The 18,872-nt window shown below is 40.6% G+C and overlaps 1 protein-coding gene across 7 annotated transcripts in view; it reads left to right on the top strand.

The window, feature by feature from the left end:
• LOC107387904 (protocadherin-15) overlaps positions 1 to 18,872 on the top strand; it is a 514,972-nt gene that overhangs the window by 242,069 nt on the left and 254,031 nt on the right. For all 7 annotated transcript variants that reach the window (XR_011516897.1, XM_054749198.2, XM_054749199.2 and 4 more), the window contains exons 10-12: positions 5,543 to 5,651; positions 10,810 to 10,922; positions 17,784 to 17,990. Coding sequence is in view for 6 of the 7 variants with exons in the window: in XM_054749198.2 (XP_054605173.2) it covers positions 5,543 to 5,651; positions 10,810 to 10,922; positions 17,784 to 17,990 (429 nt within the window). In the remaining variant the exon portion in view is untranslated. The remainder of the gene's footprint in view (positions 1 to 5,542; positions 5,652 to 10,809; positions 10,923 to 17,783; positions 17,991 to 18,872) is intronic.

The following is an 18,872-nucleotide window of genomic DNA, read 5'->3' on the forward strand; positions in this document are numbered from 1 at the left end:
CTGACACCAAGTTTGTTTGTTTTTGTTGCTGTATTATTTTAGCATTTCAAACATAGCTTCCACTTCCAGATGCTTGGCTACCCAACATCTTCATTTTCCAGTGAAAAATGCAGAGCTTTTTTAAAAGGTCTACTTATGAACCCTAAAATATATTGTTGTATTTGAGCAAATATTCCTGAACTGAGGGCACATTTCAAGTAAGACAAATGTTTAACTACTGAAACAGGACCCTGGTACACTGGTTTAACTCCTTGGTGTATGTGGCACAGCCATAAGCTGTACAGCATTTTATAAGGTGCTAAGAATAAATGTTAGTGCATTTTGTCTCCAGCATAAAGGGTTCACTTTGTTGAACAGAAGAAAAGTACTGCCTTTTTACAACGTCAGGAAATGTTTTAAGCACAGTAAGTAAAGTGTTTTTCTTTTAGTGCAGTCTGACAAAGGTTGAGCTTTTAGCGGAGGTATTAAGACTCACTCATTGTATTTTTATTCTTTATTCTGAAGGATGGGGGAAATCACATAATGGACTACATGTTCAGGACAATTGGGAATGGAATTTTTCTTCCTGATCATTAAATGTAAAATATATTGAAACTGGATCTGTGTCACACCAGTTATTTCCACTGTTGCTTAGCATAGGCTGCAATAATTCTTAACATGTCAAATCTTAAAAGTGTGTTTCATTGCAAACACATTTTCTTATTATAATATCTGATTATAATCAGTCACTGAGTTTTTCATGCACTTTGACCATGACAAAAGTCTCCTACACATATCTTAAACATTAGCTTCTGATATAAAATTGATGGTGAAACTCAAGGATTTGAAAATCCCAACAGATCTATACCTCACTGTCACTTAACATTCATGGACTCACCAATCTTTGCTCATGACAGAGAAGGCTGTTGTTGGTTTTGCATCCAGGAAACAGCAGACAACGTCTGTGTTATTAGAAGTTAACTGTTAGCTTTAGCAATTCCACCACATGGCATAGCTCCTCCAGGCTTGTGTTATTTCAGAAGGCAACATCAGTGTTGCAAAGCAGAGTGATAGAGTAGATAGTGGTAGAGTTGTGTTGCTGTGAGCCAATTAGAGGTGAGAAATTCAAATACCAGGAAATCAGACTCCAAATCCTGTCATCTGAAGCTACTTTCTCCTCCAGATCAATTCTACAGGCGTATCTTAGGCTACATTCACACTGCAAGCCTCAACTCTGAATTCAGATTTTTTTTGGAGTAAATCCGATTATTTTTGTGTGTGGCTGTTCACATTATGACTGAAAAGCAACATCGAACTCTCTCCATTGTGAACGTTTTACGGCCCCAAACCAACATGCATGCGCAGAAGAAAAGAAGTCACTCTCATATGAAAGCCTTCACTGAGAGTTCATCCACAGAATCAGGATCACACCTGTTAATTCTCCCGTTTTGGGCTGGAAACTATTTTGAAAACTGTAAAGTATTTTACTCCTTATTCCCGCCTTCTTTCCAAATTATGTTTCACCAAAAATGTTCTAGCATTAATTTCGTTCACAGAGAATCCCCTCTCTCATGGAGACCCCCAACCCATTCCTTTATGGAGACTGAGACTGGTGAGACGCTTCGCTCCAGCAGCACCTCCTGCTCCCGTTCAGTCCCTCCTGTATTTTTAATTCCTAAATTTAACAGGATGTCCAGACAGACTCCTGAACCCTTCCGTCAGCGCTTCTCCTCAGGAACATCCACACACGATACTCACCTCCGCTGATTCAGTGATTCAGAAATGTATCAGAATCTGTACCACATATGAACGTGACATGGATCAGGTTTGAAAAGTTGAATCTGTGCTGTTCAGACTATCATAAAAAAATCAGATATGGGTTGCATTTGGGCCAAAAAATACAATTTGATGCACTTTTGCCTGCAGTGTGAACATAGCTTAAGCCATCCACACACCCCACCCCAGAGTCTGGCTTACAAGACATTCATTCCTACTAGAGACCACTGCAAATGTATTGGTTAAATGAGTGAACCAAACCTTTAATGACATTCACTGTGTGGGTTTTAAGGTGTTGAAATAATCAGTGTTCCACTTTAAGTTGTGAATTTGAAACGTTCTTATCAGAGCACGCACGGGCAGAAAAGAAAATGTACCTTCTAAGATTTCAATTTTTTTAATTTACTTGTATTTGTTACTACTGATATTTTATTCTCTTCAATAAGCATCAAGTCAACACGAGAGTTTGAATAACTGAATACTGTACTTTGAAGGTAAATATCAATAATAGAATAATAGTTGTTCTCTTCCCTGAAGTACATTGGCCTGAAAAAGAAAACATGAATAATATTAATTCTTGTGGAGTAGTGATAAACAAATAATCTAAATGATACTTTTGTTATTAGACACACGTTTGTGAGTTTACATCAACAATCGTTTACCAAACCTGCTGTATATGTTTGTGAACTGACTCTTGTTGTTTTTAACTGTATGTGTTGTCTCTGATATATTTTTATCTCTCATAATGGGGTGTGTAAAATGCTGTCAGTAATAAAAAATGGTGGTGATAACATCTGTGCTGGCTGTGATCTATCTCTTCGAGATTCCCCTTTTCTTTTTTTTTTTTTTTTTGCTACATTTACATGCCTCTCCTGGTCCCTGTTTACCCCTCGACTCCTGGCAGATTATCCTCCCTTCTTGATATTTGCATACCTCATTACTCACTCTAAGTTCATCTTTGCCTGTGTCTCCCTCCTCTCCTCTCTGACAAGCAACAGTGGAGCGATATCTCATTGATGGCTTGTAGATTTTATGTGCTGCATGACAGGTGCACTGTTTGAATATTTTGTATCCTACATGCGTAGGAGCATACTGATGTGCAAAGTGATGTGGAAAGTCCTGCCTCTGACTCAGAAAGATTTGGAAATGCATGCAGTTGTGCTGACATGTAGTGTTCAATTGTTGATTTCTTTTGAGATTGTGGTTTTTATGTTGTAAATATTTTGTATTTCTGATAAAAGGGTATCACCGTCCAAAAACACAAGGTATTGCATAATTGTAAGTCATTTATATAGGCCTTCTTTGACACCATCAACCACCAGGTGCTACTTCAAAAACTGTTATATTTAATTTTTTTCTGTTGACACAGTCCAATGTTTAAGTCATATTTGAAAAACAGAACACAATGTGTGGTGGTGGATGGAATCAAGTCACCCTACCTCAGCTGCCTTGTAGGTGCCCCACAGGCTTCAGTCCTTGGGTCTTTATTGTTTGCTCTATACATAAATGACCTCCTGGATATTTGTTCCAATTTTAATATTCTTAAGTACACAGATGATGTGATTATTTTCACCTAAGATTGAACAATGGACACAATATCATCCAAATTAACAAATACTCTAATAAAGTTTCAAGAGTGCCCGACTAATCCCATGATTAACATCCACACACACAGAGACAAAACTAAAGTTCAAAGAGTTGAAATGACTGAACATCTATTAACGTGAGGCCAAGGCCTTTCCCCGGAGCTAGATCTGAAGTCACGTGGAAGCTCATTAATTATTCAGATTTTTCAGCATTTATACACTTAAACAGAAGAGTAACAAAAAAATGCACCACCCTCAGAGTTGTCATGAGTATAAACTAGATCTATTAAACTTAAAAAATGTTTTTGTGACCCGGCTCTAAACATGTTTAACAGTTGGTTTAAATCTGCCACAGATGCAGCAAAAATCGAGGATAAATCCACCAGTATCATAGTGTTGTAGCATATGAGTTCTTCTCTGGAGTAGGAGAACCCAGACATGCAATTTACACACAAAAACAAAACAAAAGCAGTGCACCAAAGTACCAGGGTGTCCAACTGCAGCACCGTCTTGGTAAAAAAAATTAAATAAATAAAAAAAATAATGCCTGATAATGGTGTTCCATTTATAGTTTATTTATAAAGCACTTTGGTCAGCTGCAACGCTGTGTTTTAAAAGTGCTATACATGCAAGACAAAGCAATTACAAAAGTGGTAGACAAAACTAGGCTAGCATTTTATTTTATTTTATTTGTTAATTTCAGGCACAACAAAAAACATATATAAAACATAAAGTGCACAAAAAAAAAAGAAACAAAAATTACCTGAAAAGGAGTGGGACGAAGAAAACTTATTAAATCCCACCCCTATACTCACTCATCAACTAAAAAAACAATAAGCTTCCCGCAGCTACGCTCATCGTAGCAAACCAAACAACCCATCAACAGCTCCAGGCACATGCAAACATCTCAACAGCAGCTCGCAAACAACAAATAGAACCTTCATAACTGAATACAGAATATACTAATTATAAATTGCATTACCACAGGTAAACAGGCAATAATAATTACATAGTAACAAACACACATACATATATATACATACATATCTATCTACACACACATGTGCGTCTATGTACATACATACGCACATACTTTTTTTTTTTTTTGGTATCCATACCAGCAGTGGTAAGTGAACAGACATTACAGAGCACACTAAAACCATCATTGAGTATACTGTGACCAGACCAACTGTTTGTAGCACCCCCTACAAAGACTCCTAAAATGGTGGGTAGTCTGAACTGCAGTTTGGTGCATAAGCACAACCCACAGTAAGGACCCGTACCCCCACACATAGGTGGAGGGAGGCTACCCTCTCGTTCACCGGGGTAAACCCCAACGTACAGACACCAAGATGGGGGGCAACTACTATGCCCACCCTTGCTTGGTGCTTCTCTGTGGGAGCAACTCCAAAGTGGTAGAGTCTCCAACCCCTCTCAAGGAAACTGAATCCAGAGAGAGCCATGCATCGAGGTGAGTCCGACTAAATCTAGTCTTTCCCCACCAGAGAGGTGACATTCCACATGCCAAGAGCCAGCTTCTGTGCTTCCTGCATCTTTTTGGCATGTTTTAGGTCATGAACACAGCTGATTTGTTTAGTTTAGTGATACTCCTGTAGACACTAAGAAAAGCTGGGAGACGTTTCAGCTGTTAAAGGTGTTTAAAACATTAACCCACAGCGAGGAGATAGGTTTAGGTTTTTGTTCTACAAACGGACACAGGGGGTGCTAAAAGCAAGCCAAAACTTCCTAGTTCCTGATTGTGTTGTGAAGTGCCTTGGGGGGTTGTAGAACCCTAAGAAGGCGCTATACAAATACAGACCATTTACCATCACTTGCCCCATACTCCTTTACTACGTGGTTTATAGTCACTTCTTTAGAGAGAGTCTTTGTCTTTATCTCTAATTCTGCTGCTGCATATAAAGCTGAGTATTTGGGGATCCTCTGCCAGTCCTCTGGGTGATTTAATTTAAGTCCTCTATGTTAGGACAGTATTGTTAAAGCTGTTTGTTTAAGTGGCAGTTTATTTATTTTTACATATGTTTGTTATAACTAAGCTATGCTCCCTTTTTTCCACAAATTAAATACATTTTACATCCCAACATGTGTACCACTACATGTTAAAGCACACCTTTTGCTGCGGTTAGTTTTGTTCATAAGTCATTCTCAGTCTTGTTTAGTGTTCTATTTTGATTTGTCTGCAGAATAAAGTGAACCCCGTCAATGTGACTCCACCTATCCAAGCTGTGGACCAGGACAGAAACATACAACCTCCCTCAGACAGACCAGGGATTTTATACTCCGTCCTTATCGGTAGGTTGGGCTTTACTAAATGTTGGCAATTGGATCATCAGAGAAAACATTTTTTTTAATAAGACAACCAAACTGCAAAAATATGTTTGTTTGTTTTTTTTTCTGTAGAAAGCTCCTTTCTTTTCTGGATCATCTCCCGCTAGCGGACCTTAATTCCCTGGTTCTTTACTTTCAGGAGAAGATAACACTCAGTTCCTGATGCATTTCCTAAAATGACAATTATTCAGTAGGTTGGTTTTAAATTGGTTTATTTAGAAAAAGCATAGAAACTGGATCAGTACGTGGAAATGTGTCAAGATCCGTCCGCATTACAAATCTTATCTTACGTGAACAAGATGTGAAAATCATAGGTGTTGCTGTATCTAGCCTGATTGTGTAACACTCTAGAATAATTTCTGTATTGAACACATAAGCAATGGAGACATGACCTAAGCCATTCCACGGATCAAAATTATCCAATAGCACTATTTAGCATAGTGATACTGCTAAAATGTATCAGCGCTTCTTAGCACAGAGACTAAACTGTAATTGATCCATCTAATCTAAGAACTTTGATGATGCCACTTAAAAGTTTAGGTCCAGAATTAATTAAAATGTGAAGGAATTAGCAGAGTGCATTAAACTGTAGCAAAGAATAAAATATAAGAAAATTGCAGAGATGAAATGCATTCCATTATAATTAAATACTTTAAGTTGAAAGTGATTTAGACATGAAGCTATGCACAATTGCTATCACTGCTTCTATGGACAGAAGCAGAGATGCAGAACATTTAAATTCACTAGAGACATTGTATGTTGGAAAGCAAAGAAATAATAGAAAATAGACAAAATTGTGCAGCTCAGCTTGCTTGTGTTGTATTATTCACTTGATCGTCAAATAGAGACTATTTAATTTTTAGTACCGTTGGTTCAGGTCTGTGCCATTAAACTTTAGCAAAAACAAAACATTACGTAGTGTTTCCATATCATATCATGCTATTCTAAATCTTTGAGAACAAAGGCAGGCACCATATGTGATAAAATATTATCTTTTGCACTATTGAGATGTCATTTATCTCAAATACGAGTTATTTTTGTCAGCCTGAATTTATACCCCGAACTGAAAAGGTTTGTTTTAGTGAAGCTCCGCCCACCCCTGCTCCGAAAAAAAAAGCATGCCTCCAGCAAGCTGTTCTTGTGTACGCCTTGGTAGTCCAGTGGTTTAAGTGCCTGCCTTTTTTCTTGTTTTGCCATGAGCTGATGATGGCTCGACTCCCAGTGTCGTCAGTAATTTATTTAGCCATTTGAAGCAGATTTTCTTTATTTATGTTTAAGTTTTATTGGCTATTTTCTACAAAATACTTGGTGCCTTTAAATATCTTTGAATTTGGTTATTTCCAAGCAGCATTTTAGTTGATTTACTCTGCTCACCTCACATGGACTCACACTGACTAAATAAAGTAAGTAAAAAAAATAAATAAAGAAAAAAGATTAGTCCTAATAATTTAAACTGTTTACTAATTAAGGGTTGAAACATCTTTTATAAAATAAAAGTGAAGTTAAAAAGGAAGAAAAATGTTGCTACTGAGACCGAGATGAGAGCCTGTGCAAACAGCATGCCAGCCCAGCACTCTAACCACTTGACTACTAAATCTGTTTTAAAACAAGAGTCGTCTTAGGCATCTATCCTGAGCTGACTATTACATGCATCGTTGAAGACAGGAAGTGGTTTTTATGGCAGTTTTGTCACCAGTGCAGAAGTCATCAATCAGAATATCCACAGAATATCCAGATATTTCAGAACCAAGACCAGATCAGCCTCACAGGGAGGAGAAAGGCTTTTGGTGATGTAAGCTGGCTACTTTCTCCTGGATGCAGGAAAAATCTTTACATCAACCAAATTGAAGCTGAAACAGGAAAATGCATGAATGTAGCAATAAATGGGGTTGGAGGTATTTCTCATGAGGAAATAACAATATAAAATGGTAAAAAGCTCTAACAAAGATTTTTTTTTCATGAAATGATGCCTTTAATTCAATTATGTAGATGCTATAGATGGGCCATTCAATTCCGGACCTCAAGAGCAGGTATCCAGCACATTTTGGTGTTAACCCTGCTTTAACACACCAAATTTCAATTAGTACAGTGGTGTGAAAAACTATTTGCCCCCTTCCTGATTTGTTATTCTTTTGCATGTTTGTCACACAAAATGTTTCTGGTCATCAAACACATTTAACCGTTAGTCAACGATAACACAAGTTAACACAAAATGCAGTTTTGAAATGATGGTTTTTATTATTTAGGGAGACAACAACATCCAAACCTACATTGCCCTGTGTGAAAAAGTAATTGCCCCCTTGTTAAAAAATTACCCAACTGTGGTGTTTCACACCTGAGTTCAATTTCTGTAGCCACCCCCAAGCCTGATTACTGCCACACCTGTTTCAATCAAGAAATCACTTAAATATGAGCTGCCTGACCCAGAGAAGTAGATCAAAAGCACCTCAAAAGCTAGACATCATGCCAAGATCCAAAGAAATTCAAGAACAAAAGAGAACAAAATAATTGAGATCTGTCAGTCTGGTAAAGGTTATAAAGCCATTTCTAAAGCTTTGGGACTCCAGCGAACCACAGTGAGAGCCATTATCCACAAATGGCAACAACATGGAACAGTGGTGAACCTTCCCAGGAGTGGGCAGCCGAGCAAAGTTACCCCAAGAGCGCAGAGACAACTCATTCAAGAGGTCACAAAAACCCCAGGACAACTTCTATAGAAATGCAGGCCTCACTTGCCTCAATTAAGGTCAGTGTTCACGACTCCACCATAAGAAAGAGACTGGGCAAAAATGGCCTGCACAGCAGATTTCCAAGATGCAAACCACTGTTAAGCAAAAAAACAAACAAACAAAAAAAACTTTAGGGCTCGTCTCAATTTTGCTAAGAAACATCTCAATGATTGCCAAGACTTTAAGGAAAATACCTTGTGGACTGATGAGATTAAAGTTTAACTTTTTGGAAGGCAAATGCCCCGTTACATCTGGCATAGAAGATGCAGCATTTCAGACAAAGATCATCATACCAACAGTAAAATATGGTGGTGGAAGTGTGATGGTCTGGGGTTGTTTTGCTGCTTTAGGAACTGGAAGGCTTGCTGTGATAAATGGAACGAGGAATTCTACTGTCTACCAAAACATCCTGGAGGAGAATGTCCGGCCATCTGTTCGTCAACTAAAGCTGAAGCCATCTTGGGTGCTGCAGCAGGACAATGGCCCAAAACACACCAGCAAATCCACCTCTGAATGTCTGAATAACAACAAAATGAAGACTTTGGAGTGGCCTAGTCAAAGTCCTGACCTGAATCCTATTGAGATGCTATGGCATGACCTTAAAAAGGCGGTTCATGCTAGAAAACCCTCAAATAAAGCAGAATTACAACAATTCTGCAAAAGATGAGTGGGCCAAAATTCCTCCAGAGCGCTGTAAAAGACTCGTAGCAAGTTATCGCAAACACTTGATTGCAGTTATTGCTGCTAAGGGAGGCCCAACCAGTTATTAGGTTCAGGGGGCAATTACTTTTTCACACAGGGCAATCTAGGTTTGGATTTTGTTCTCTCCCTAAATAATAAAAACCATCATTTCAAAACTGCATTTTGTGTTTACTTGTGTTATCTTTGACTAATGGTTAAATGTGTTTGATGATCAGAAACATTTTGTGTGACAAACATGCAAAAGAATAAGAAATCAGGAAGGGGCAAATTGTTTTTCACGCCACTACGTGATTAACAGCCTTCTGCATAGCCTGATGAGCTGCAGCACAGGTGATTCAACCATTGAATCCTAGTGTGTTAGAGCAGGGGAACCACTAAAATGTGTTGGACACTGGCACTCAAGGCTCGGAATTGAATAGCCCTGTGCTTTGGCAAAAGCATTGGGTTTCACATTTTAAATGCATTAAGCATTTACATATTTTTGTTTTGCCACATCTTGTTTATTCCTGTTCTCTAAAGCCCCCTTCAGACAGGCCATGAAAAACGGAAATGTTCAGGACTCTGTCCGTAAGACCTTTGTGTCTGAATACAAACATCCAGATAATGTTTTCCGTAATTAAACCAGACGATGCCCCTAGTAACAGGTCCGGACTTGTTACGGACAAGGTGGCTGCTTCAGACTGGTGAGGTCGAGTTCCGGACTCGGGGGAGGGGAGGAGGAGGGGACTGGGGGACGCTGTGCGCTCCTAGATAGCTCGCTCCTGTAGCATGCGGCAAACCATGGCAGCTCGCCTCCTACTGTACCGTCTAGACGTGCGACGGAGCGCATCACACCGCTTCCGTGATTCCTTTAACCACTGAGCGCCATCATCCAGGTCTTATGTGTCTTCGTGTGCGCAGAATTATGCTTAACATAAGTCTTTGTTTTGTTTTTTTTTGTCTGTGAAGGATGTTTATTACCTGATAATTTTTCTATTCAAAAACAAAGTGATGCAAAAGGGGCTTTATTTTTGCTCAAAGATCCTATTTTAAGACCCACTACCTAATTCTATTTTTACGCTCATTATTTGTTTTTCAACAGTCTCTAGGGAGGAGAAGCACCCTGACCAGAACAGTCATTACCAGAGGCCATTTGTTTGCAGCTCATTACATCTGTGGTGTTATAAACATTTGTAGTCAGACTACACTCAGTTTTGAAAAATTACTCTAAAGTAACCTCCAAACTGATGTCAGGGGGTTCCTGATGAAGAATGCACACAACAAGCATGCAAATATTCAGGAAATGATGCCGTCTTTGAAGAGAGCATTGCTTAAAGTGTGATAGCCTGTCGAATCAATGCTTACCATTAAGAAGTAACACACCTAGAAATGCCCATCTGAGACACATAATTGTGCTCATGTTCCTGTTGCAGTGTCTTCTCTCACAGACACTTGATTTCCCTGCTGACCAATGCAGCATTCAACACACCATATATGAATGTGTGCTGTGAGCGCTCATCTCCACCTGTTGACAGCTGAGATGGGTGAGCGGGGAGTATTGGCCGTTCCTCTCTCTACTTCTCCCTTTTTCTCCCCCATTAATTGTGAAGCATACATCAATTCTAAGCCCAATTACTGATATGTACCTGTTTCTGTTTCTCACATTCCAATTTAGCTCACTACTCATGTTTATTGTTACTTTTGTTTCTTAGGGAAACCAGTTTCCTACACAGAATATTTCAGCCTGAACAGGACCACGGCAGAACTTCTGCTATTGAAGCCTATTGACAGAGAGCTCTACCACAGATTTGATCTGGTTATTAAGGTAAGTTGAACCACAGCTGCATGCAGGGCTAACCAACAGGCTGATCAGTAAGTTTTTGGTTTGAGTAGTATTAATTGTAGTATAAAAGTGTTCTCTTATGCCCAAAACACAACATCTTCAGCTGTATGTTTGTGTAGATGTTGCCCAAGGCATGGCAATCTTGAAGGTTTAGTAGGAACAACTGGAATTGTCTTGTTTTCCTTCACGATGTTTCATCTCTCATTCAAGAAGCTTCTTTGAGTCTGAAATGTAGGTTGGTATTAAGAGGCTTAAAAGGTGTCGCTTGTGCGGCTAATGTGACCAAAACAGCTGGACAGGTGGGAGTTGCTGGGGACCTGTTAGGATCTTCTTCTTCTTCTTGAAAAAGGCAGGCTGGACGCCAAAAAAGGCACATTGCTGTCACAACAACCAACACAGCCTAACCAGCGCCTCCCGTCGCGCTCAACAAAACAACCGCACATCCCCACCCCCATGCACACATAGACGCCATCAACAAACCCCCCACCACCACCGGCACTCACCCCAGTGAACATACACACACAACATCGTAAGAAAACTTACTCCACTACCATCACCCACATTCTTCATCAAGGACGTCCTATTACCCGCAGCAGACCCAGAGCATGTTAGGATCATCAGCACCAACGACACAAACATGGAGCTGAATAGAGGGAGGGTCCAAGGACTTGTGTGTGTGTGTGTGTGTGTGTGTGTGAGAGAGAGAGAGAGAGAGAGAGAGAGAGAGAGAGAGAGAGAGAGAGAGAGAGAGAGAGAGAGAGGGAGAGAGGGAGAGAGGGAGAGAGGGAGAGAGGGAGAGAGGGAGAGAGGGAGAGAGGGAGAGAGGGAGAGAGGGAGAGAGGGAGAGAGAGAGGGAGAGAGAGAGGGAGAGAGAGAGAGAGAGGGGGAGAGGGAGAGGGAGAGGGAGAGGGAGATGTAGTACACAGCTTCAAGGAAAACTAGAAAAGTCCAGTTTACAATGAAACCTTCAAGAACATCTGAAGCTCTGCAGGCCAGTCTAAGAAAAAGTTATGGCACTATCTAGTGGCTGACATGCATATCACACAAAAAATCTGTTCTGTTTTTTTTAAGATGGTGACTTCATGTTTCTTGTTTATAAATGTGCTTCTGTAGCTGACAAAGCACACGCTGTTTTACAAGTATTGTTCCCATGGCATGTTGTGTTCTCATATATGTAGCGATAATTATAGATTTATATCTATATTTCAAATGTGGCGTAGATTTAGCTTGTTTAGTTGTTTATAATCTTATATTAATTAATCGGGGCACCACCACATTTGTGGAACTGAATCATTGGATTTAATATCTACATCTCCTCAAAGTAATTAGTCTCGAAGTTCACACCACAAATTAATTTGAAAGCTGATTTCTTGTCAGAATGTGGCGCCTATTCTCGAAATTGCTAGACAATGATCAAGCATAATTTTAAGTTTTGTGAATTTGTTACAAACATCAGTTGAGACATGACAAAAAGTACCAAACACAGCTTATCGTTTCATGCATGGAAATAAGGCAATTGTTAACCCAAAGCTTTATGGCAGTGATATGAAATAACTGATCTGTAATAAAGGTGCAAAATTGGTGAAACACAAGATTATAGGGGAGTGATTGGGACCTGCTGGGGGTGTAGGGACTAAGAAGATCACCAATGAAAGATGGTGCTTGTCCATGTAAGGCCCTATAGACCAGAACCAGGATCTTGAAATGAACCCTGAAGTTGACCGGCAGCCAGTGAAGCTGGAGGAGAAGCGGGGTGATGTGGGTGTGTTTGGAAGACTTGGTCAGAAGCTGAGCACAGCCATTCTGAACCACCTGTAGACGGTTCAGGGAGGTTTTGCTCAGACACGTGAAAAGAGAGTTACAGTAGTCTAAGCGAAGGTGTGGATAACTGTCTCAAGTTCAGAGCGGGACAGAATGGGACTCAGCTTTGCAATGTTCCTGAGATGGAAGAAGGAAGAGCGAACAATAGAACTGGCATGAGAATCCAGGGTGAGAGCTGGGTCAAAGGTCACACCAAGATTTGTGACGGAAGGTTTGGTGTGAGAAGCAAGCTGACCAAGAGTGTCTCTGACTTTGGGAACCAGCTTGTCTGGGGCACAGATGAGGATCTCAGTCTTATCTTCATTCAGCTGAAGAAAGCTCCCAGCCATCCAGGTTTTAATAGAGCCTAAGCAGGTGTGTGACAGCTGCAGCTTAGACATCTCATGGGGCTTAAAGGAGATGTACAGTTGGATGTCATCTGTGTAAATATGGTAGGAGATTTCTTTGAAGGAGCTCAGGATGTGCTGAAGAGGGAGCAGATAAAGGAGGAAGAGAAGAGGCCCCAGCAAATAACCTTGTGGGACACCATGGGTAAGGGAGATGGTGGAGGACCTAAACTTGGAGACGACCACAGAAAAGGAATGCTCAGAAAGATAAGAGGAGAACCACTCCAGAGCAGTTCCTGATAGGCCTACCCACTCTCTCAGCCTCTCCAGTAGCAGGTGATGGTCAACAGTGTCAAAGGCTGCAGTCAGGTCCAGCAGGACCAGAACAGAACAGTCCCCTACATCACTGTGAGTCAGAAAGTCATTAGAGACCCTAAGAAGAGCTGTTTCAGTAGAATGAGCTCTACGAAACCTGACTGGAAGCTATCATAGATGTTATGTTCATCGAGAGCAGCTGTGAGTTGTTTAGCCACAACCTTTTCTAAGATCTTGGAGATGACCGGAAGTTTAGAGATGGGTCTGAAGCTGCTATGGAGAGAGGGGTCAAGACTCATTTTTTTAAGAAGTGGGTGGATTACAGCATTCTTACAGTAAGCAGGGACCTGACCAGAAATCAGAGAAGCATTAATAATGGAGAGCACGCTGGGACCGATGGACTGAAAAGTACTTTTAAACAAAGATGAGGGTAAGATGTCGAGGGGGCATGCAGAGGTCTTCATAGAGTTAACTAGTTTAGTTAACTCGGGCAAAGAAACAGGAGCAAAGCTATCTAGGATGATGGGCCTGGTTGGAGTTGGGAGAGGCAGCGATAAGGCTGAAGGAGAGATGCTAGATCTAACCTTATTGACTTTGTCTACAAAGAAAGACAGAAAGTTCTCACAGTCTGCAACAGAGTGGATGGAGGCTGTAGGAGAGGCAGGAGAGATGATACTGCTGATGGTGTTAAACAGCACCTTGGGGTTCCCTTTGCTCTGGGACTCCAGGTTGGAAAAATAGGAAACCCTAACTTCTCTGACTGCAGAGTTAAAGGATGTCAGAAGATCCTTCAGGTGCAGCAGATGGACGTGGAGATGGGTTTTCTTCCACAAGCGCTCAATTTTTCTGCATTGGCGCTTTAGGCTGTGAAGGCTGTCAGTAAACCAGAGAGTAGGGTTCACTGCAGGAACTGATCTGGTTCTGACAGGACAGATGTTGTCCAGAATGGAGAGGCAGAGCTCGTTAAACTGAGAAGTTAAGGAATCTGGGTCGTTATCAGAAGAACAGGGTGGCACTCTAATTTCCCTCTGGGATTAACAAAGTATCTTTGAATTTGAATTTGAATCAAAAGCAGCAGAAAAATTTCTAGCTGTGCTCTCATTAAGAAAACAAAAACTAACCATACGGCAAGCAGGAGGTGGGGATGCAGAAACTGACAAGTTAAAGAAAATGCAATGGTGATCTGAAATACAAACGTCCTCAGGACAAACACTGTCAGCATTTAGACTCAGGGTAAAAACAAGGTCCAGAGTGTGTCCCCTGGTGTGTGTGTGGGGCCAGAAACATGCTTGGTAAAGCTGAAGAAGTCCATAAGGCTGGAGAAATTCATTTCAAAGTGATCAGAGGGATCATCAACGTGGATGTTAAAGTCACCCACAATCACCATTCTGGTCAGCTTCACAATGGAGGATAGAAAGTCAATAAGCTCCTGAAGGAAAGAGCCGTTTGGACCAGGTGGACAATAAACCACAGCACAGTAGAACGGGTCCTACGCCCGACTTTAATCAGCTGCAGTTCAAAGGAAGCTAAGTGACCAGAGGTTGTAGAGCTACGTGGAAGATGGCAGCTGAAAACAACAGCTAGGCCTCCACCAAGACCAGAAACCCGGGGCTGGCTAAGAAAAGAATAACCACTCGGGCAGAGTTCAATCAGACCAGAATAATCAGATGTTTGCTGCCAAACTTCAGTCAGAAACAGAAAAACCAGGTTTTTAGAGAGAATTAGAACATTGAGCAGGAAGGACTTATTGTTCACAGAGTGGGTATTTAATAGAGCTATGCTGAGTGAGGTGGAGGAATCAGAAACTACAGAAACAGCTGGAGTTAGTGGACATAAATTAGCAGAGTTAGATCCACACTGTTTATAAAAACCACTTATGGAGGGAACAGGAGGAGAAACCACTGAGGAATGAGGATAAACCAACCTTAAAAAACTTGGACCGAGAAACAGCGGCGCAACGCGGTCTGGCGGGAATGCGGAAGTGGCGCTCAAGTCACCAAACAAAGGACAAGAAGCTAGAAGATCACGCCGATGTTTACTAGATAAACCACGCATTAAGAGAAGTCTTATTTTCACCTGGATTCCTGCTCGTTTACCTCGTTTCCTCCGACGTTTTCCCGGGACCGGATAAACATTGCTGGTTGGGATCGTCATTTGGCTCCGGGCCAGTGCACCTCTCAGATAAACAAACAGGGAGGTACGTCCTCGGTGCATCTTGGGTGATCGTGAATGAAAGAAGGACAAAAGAGTCTGGCGATCATAGGAGATGGTAGCAGGGACACTACTGAAAGGATCGCAGATAGGAGCAAGGTGGAAAAGAGGAGGTTAGTGGAGAAAAGTTTGAAAAAGTGGCCGGTGACTGCGGCTAAGCCAAGCACAGGCTCCATCTTGTTACTGACCAGAAACCGGAAATTTTACTGCTGTAGCATGAAATATTACAAATATATGCACACCAGGGAAATAAATCCAGTCCCAATGAGACTTTTAAAGTACTCAAGTATGCAGTGCTATTTCACCTTTGATTTGTGCCAAACACGGTTTTTCCACTTATCTGATCCCCCTCACACAGAGCAAGAAAGCCAGGGACAATCAAGACTTTATTTTTCTTCCCTCTTTTGACAAAGTGATCAAGATATATTTTTATACAATATACCTTGGAATATATTCCAATATACCTTGGAATACAGTGACATCTGTGAAGCTGAGCATAAGCTGTCCATTTAGTCAGATTTAAGCTAAATGTAACACAAATCATGGACCTTCCTAGGAACATTTCACATACTGTCAGTGTTAAACCTAGTGACATGTTATTGTTTAAAGTGGCTTAGCAATAACAGTTTTCTTTGCTGAAGTTCATGTTTAAGTACAATGTATGGTTGACCCTTTCCTCCGCCCACTGGCTGGCTAAATGATGGCTCCATAACTGTTACCTGCCTTCCCTCTGCAGCACTGGAGCTACTGGAAAGCACTGTTCTGCATTTGCTTTCACTGCCGACCTTTAGGTCATTTTATTTAGAGTTGAGAACATTCTCAGAAAAGCACAGCCATCAAGCCAATCAGCTGGCTCACTGAAGTGTATTACATTACATGCATAGAAGCTGAGCACATAATACAATAAAATAGCACATTCTCTTTGCCTACATTGTTGAACTTTTTTTCCCTTTATGTTTCGTCTCTTGACTGAGGAGCTTTTGTAATATAAAAAGAAAAGTGCAGATTTCCAGATATTTAAATAGATCTTCACTTATGCAAGCTAACTATCAAACCACTTCCCATCCCCTTGCATGTACGGTTGTTTAGGCTTGTATTGTTCTGGCTAAATTTGATCTTATTGTACGGTGGGGTCTAGTTTCAAAGCAAAATTGTATGTATCAGAGACTTGAAACTTTGGTTTTAAATTCTGTTATTTTAATTTATTTTATTTTGAAGGAGGGGAGGATCTTTTTTGTTCCGCTGTGTCTTCTCTGTCCAATATATGGAGAAGTCTGTCCTCATCTTTGACATGGAAGTGGACGCCAGGGTCTCTCCTGTGTTTAGCCTGGCTTCTGAATATGTGTGGTTCTTTGAATAAAGCTCTGAACTCCTGTAAAAAACAAACAAAAGAAAAACTAATAATAAACCAAGAAGATGATCATAGTTTTCAGTATTTCAGGATAGAGTGCAGTCACACATGTTTAAAGACCCAAACAGAAACTTGTAAAGGACCTCTGTCACAACTGTACTTATTGAATACAAGTAAACCAATAACAAAAATGTTTTTAAAGATTCTGATTGTTTTCACTGTAAAATAAATTCAGTATTAATTGTCGATGTCCAGGAACGGGTTAAACATAAACTCACGTTTCCTTTTTAGTTGTTTCCTTTTTAGTTCAAACAAAGATGCCTTGAGTTTCTGTTCTCCTGTTAAGTTTAATTTTTAAATAATTTTGTTTCATAAACTAGTGTATTGGTGAAAACTTTCCCTCCATCCATTAGATTACCAAGGCTCTTTGCTCTCTAAGGGGTATAAATTGTGTTGGTGGATCACTGAGTTCATAGCAGACAGTAATTTCCAGATGTAATTTTACTGCTGTAGCATGAAATATTACAAATATATGCACACCAGGGAAATAAATCCAGTCCCAATGAGACTTTTAAAGTACTCAAGTATACAGTGCTATTTCACCTTTAACTTGTGCCAAACACAGTTTTTCCACTTATCTGATCTCCCTCACACGGAGCGAGAAAGCCAGGGACAATCAAGACTTTATTTTTCTTCCCTCTTTTGATAAAGTGATCAAGATATATGTTTATACAGCCATGATGGTAAAATGATTCAGTAACTGCAGGTTGTGTCAGCGCAGCTGTTTGGTCACTAACAGATTTTCTATTTGTCGTTAAGGCCGAGCAGGACAACGGCCACCCCCTGCCAGCTTTTGCCAACCTTCAAATTGAAGTTATGGATGAAAACAACCAGGCACCCTACTTCCTGGAGACCAGTTACCACGGTTACATCAGTGAGGCGTCACCAGTCGGGACCACCATAGCGATGAACATAAACCTGTCTGCACCATTGGTCATCACAGCTTTGGACAATGATGTTGAGAAGGTGAGAATGAGCAGATTCAGCTCTGGTAAAAAGTCATGTTGGCTGTTTTAGTATTATATTACTCAAATATCAAGTGGAAAGCATGCAGCAGCAGCACTGTCAAAGATCTTAAAATAATAAGCTGTGTCATTAACACGTTCTGTTGTAAATGTAGTATTCATATTTTTAAATATACACACTGTCTGTGTTTGTGTATGTGGGTGTTTATACCTCTAATGAGTGTTTTTTGGCTTTTGCTTTGTGTTTAGCTGAAAGCTAATGCAACACCTGTAGGTATCACCTGAGTTCTGTGTTCGCTTTCTCTCCTTTTGCTGCATTCTATAAATATGACCATTAACGTAAGAATGTGAGAGTTAGACAAAATCAACCCATGAGACATTTTATGTTTATTACTGGGGTCCGTAACATGACTTCATCTAAGGAACAGCACCTTGGCAATAGCTCCCCTCCCCTTCTGGAATCATAGGGAGCCTAAGGCTACATTCACACTGCAGGCAAAAGCACATCAAATCTGCTTTTTTCCCCGCATGCGACCCATATCTGATTTTTTTATGACAGTCTGAACGGCACAGATTCAATGTTTTTGAAAAGCAACTGCAGTCTGAACGGTCATGTCACATTAAATCCGTCCAAAACAGGATGTCCAGACGCTCACCTCCGCTGACTCAGTGATGTAGGAGACCGATTTAATGTGGCATAAAAACATCAGATATGTGTCAGAATCAGCACCACACATTTAAGTGACACGGATCACATTTGAAAAAATGGGATCTGCCGCTTTCTGACTTACAAAAAAAAAATCAGATGTGGGTCGCATGTGGGGAAAAAAGCAGATTTGATGCGCTTTGGCTTGCAGTGTGAACGTAGCCATAGTGTGAAGAG

This window comes from Nothobranchius furzeri, chromosome 16, assembly GCF_043380555.1.
Source record: "Nothobranchius furzeri strain GRZ-AD chromosome 16, NfurGRZ-RIMD1, whole genome shotgun sequence".
NCBI lineage: Eukaryota > Metazoa > Chordata > Actinopteri > Cyprinodontiformes > Nothobranchiidae > Nothobranchius > Nothobranchius furzeri.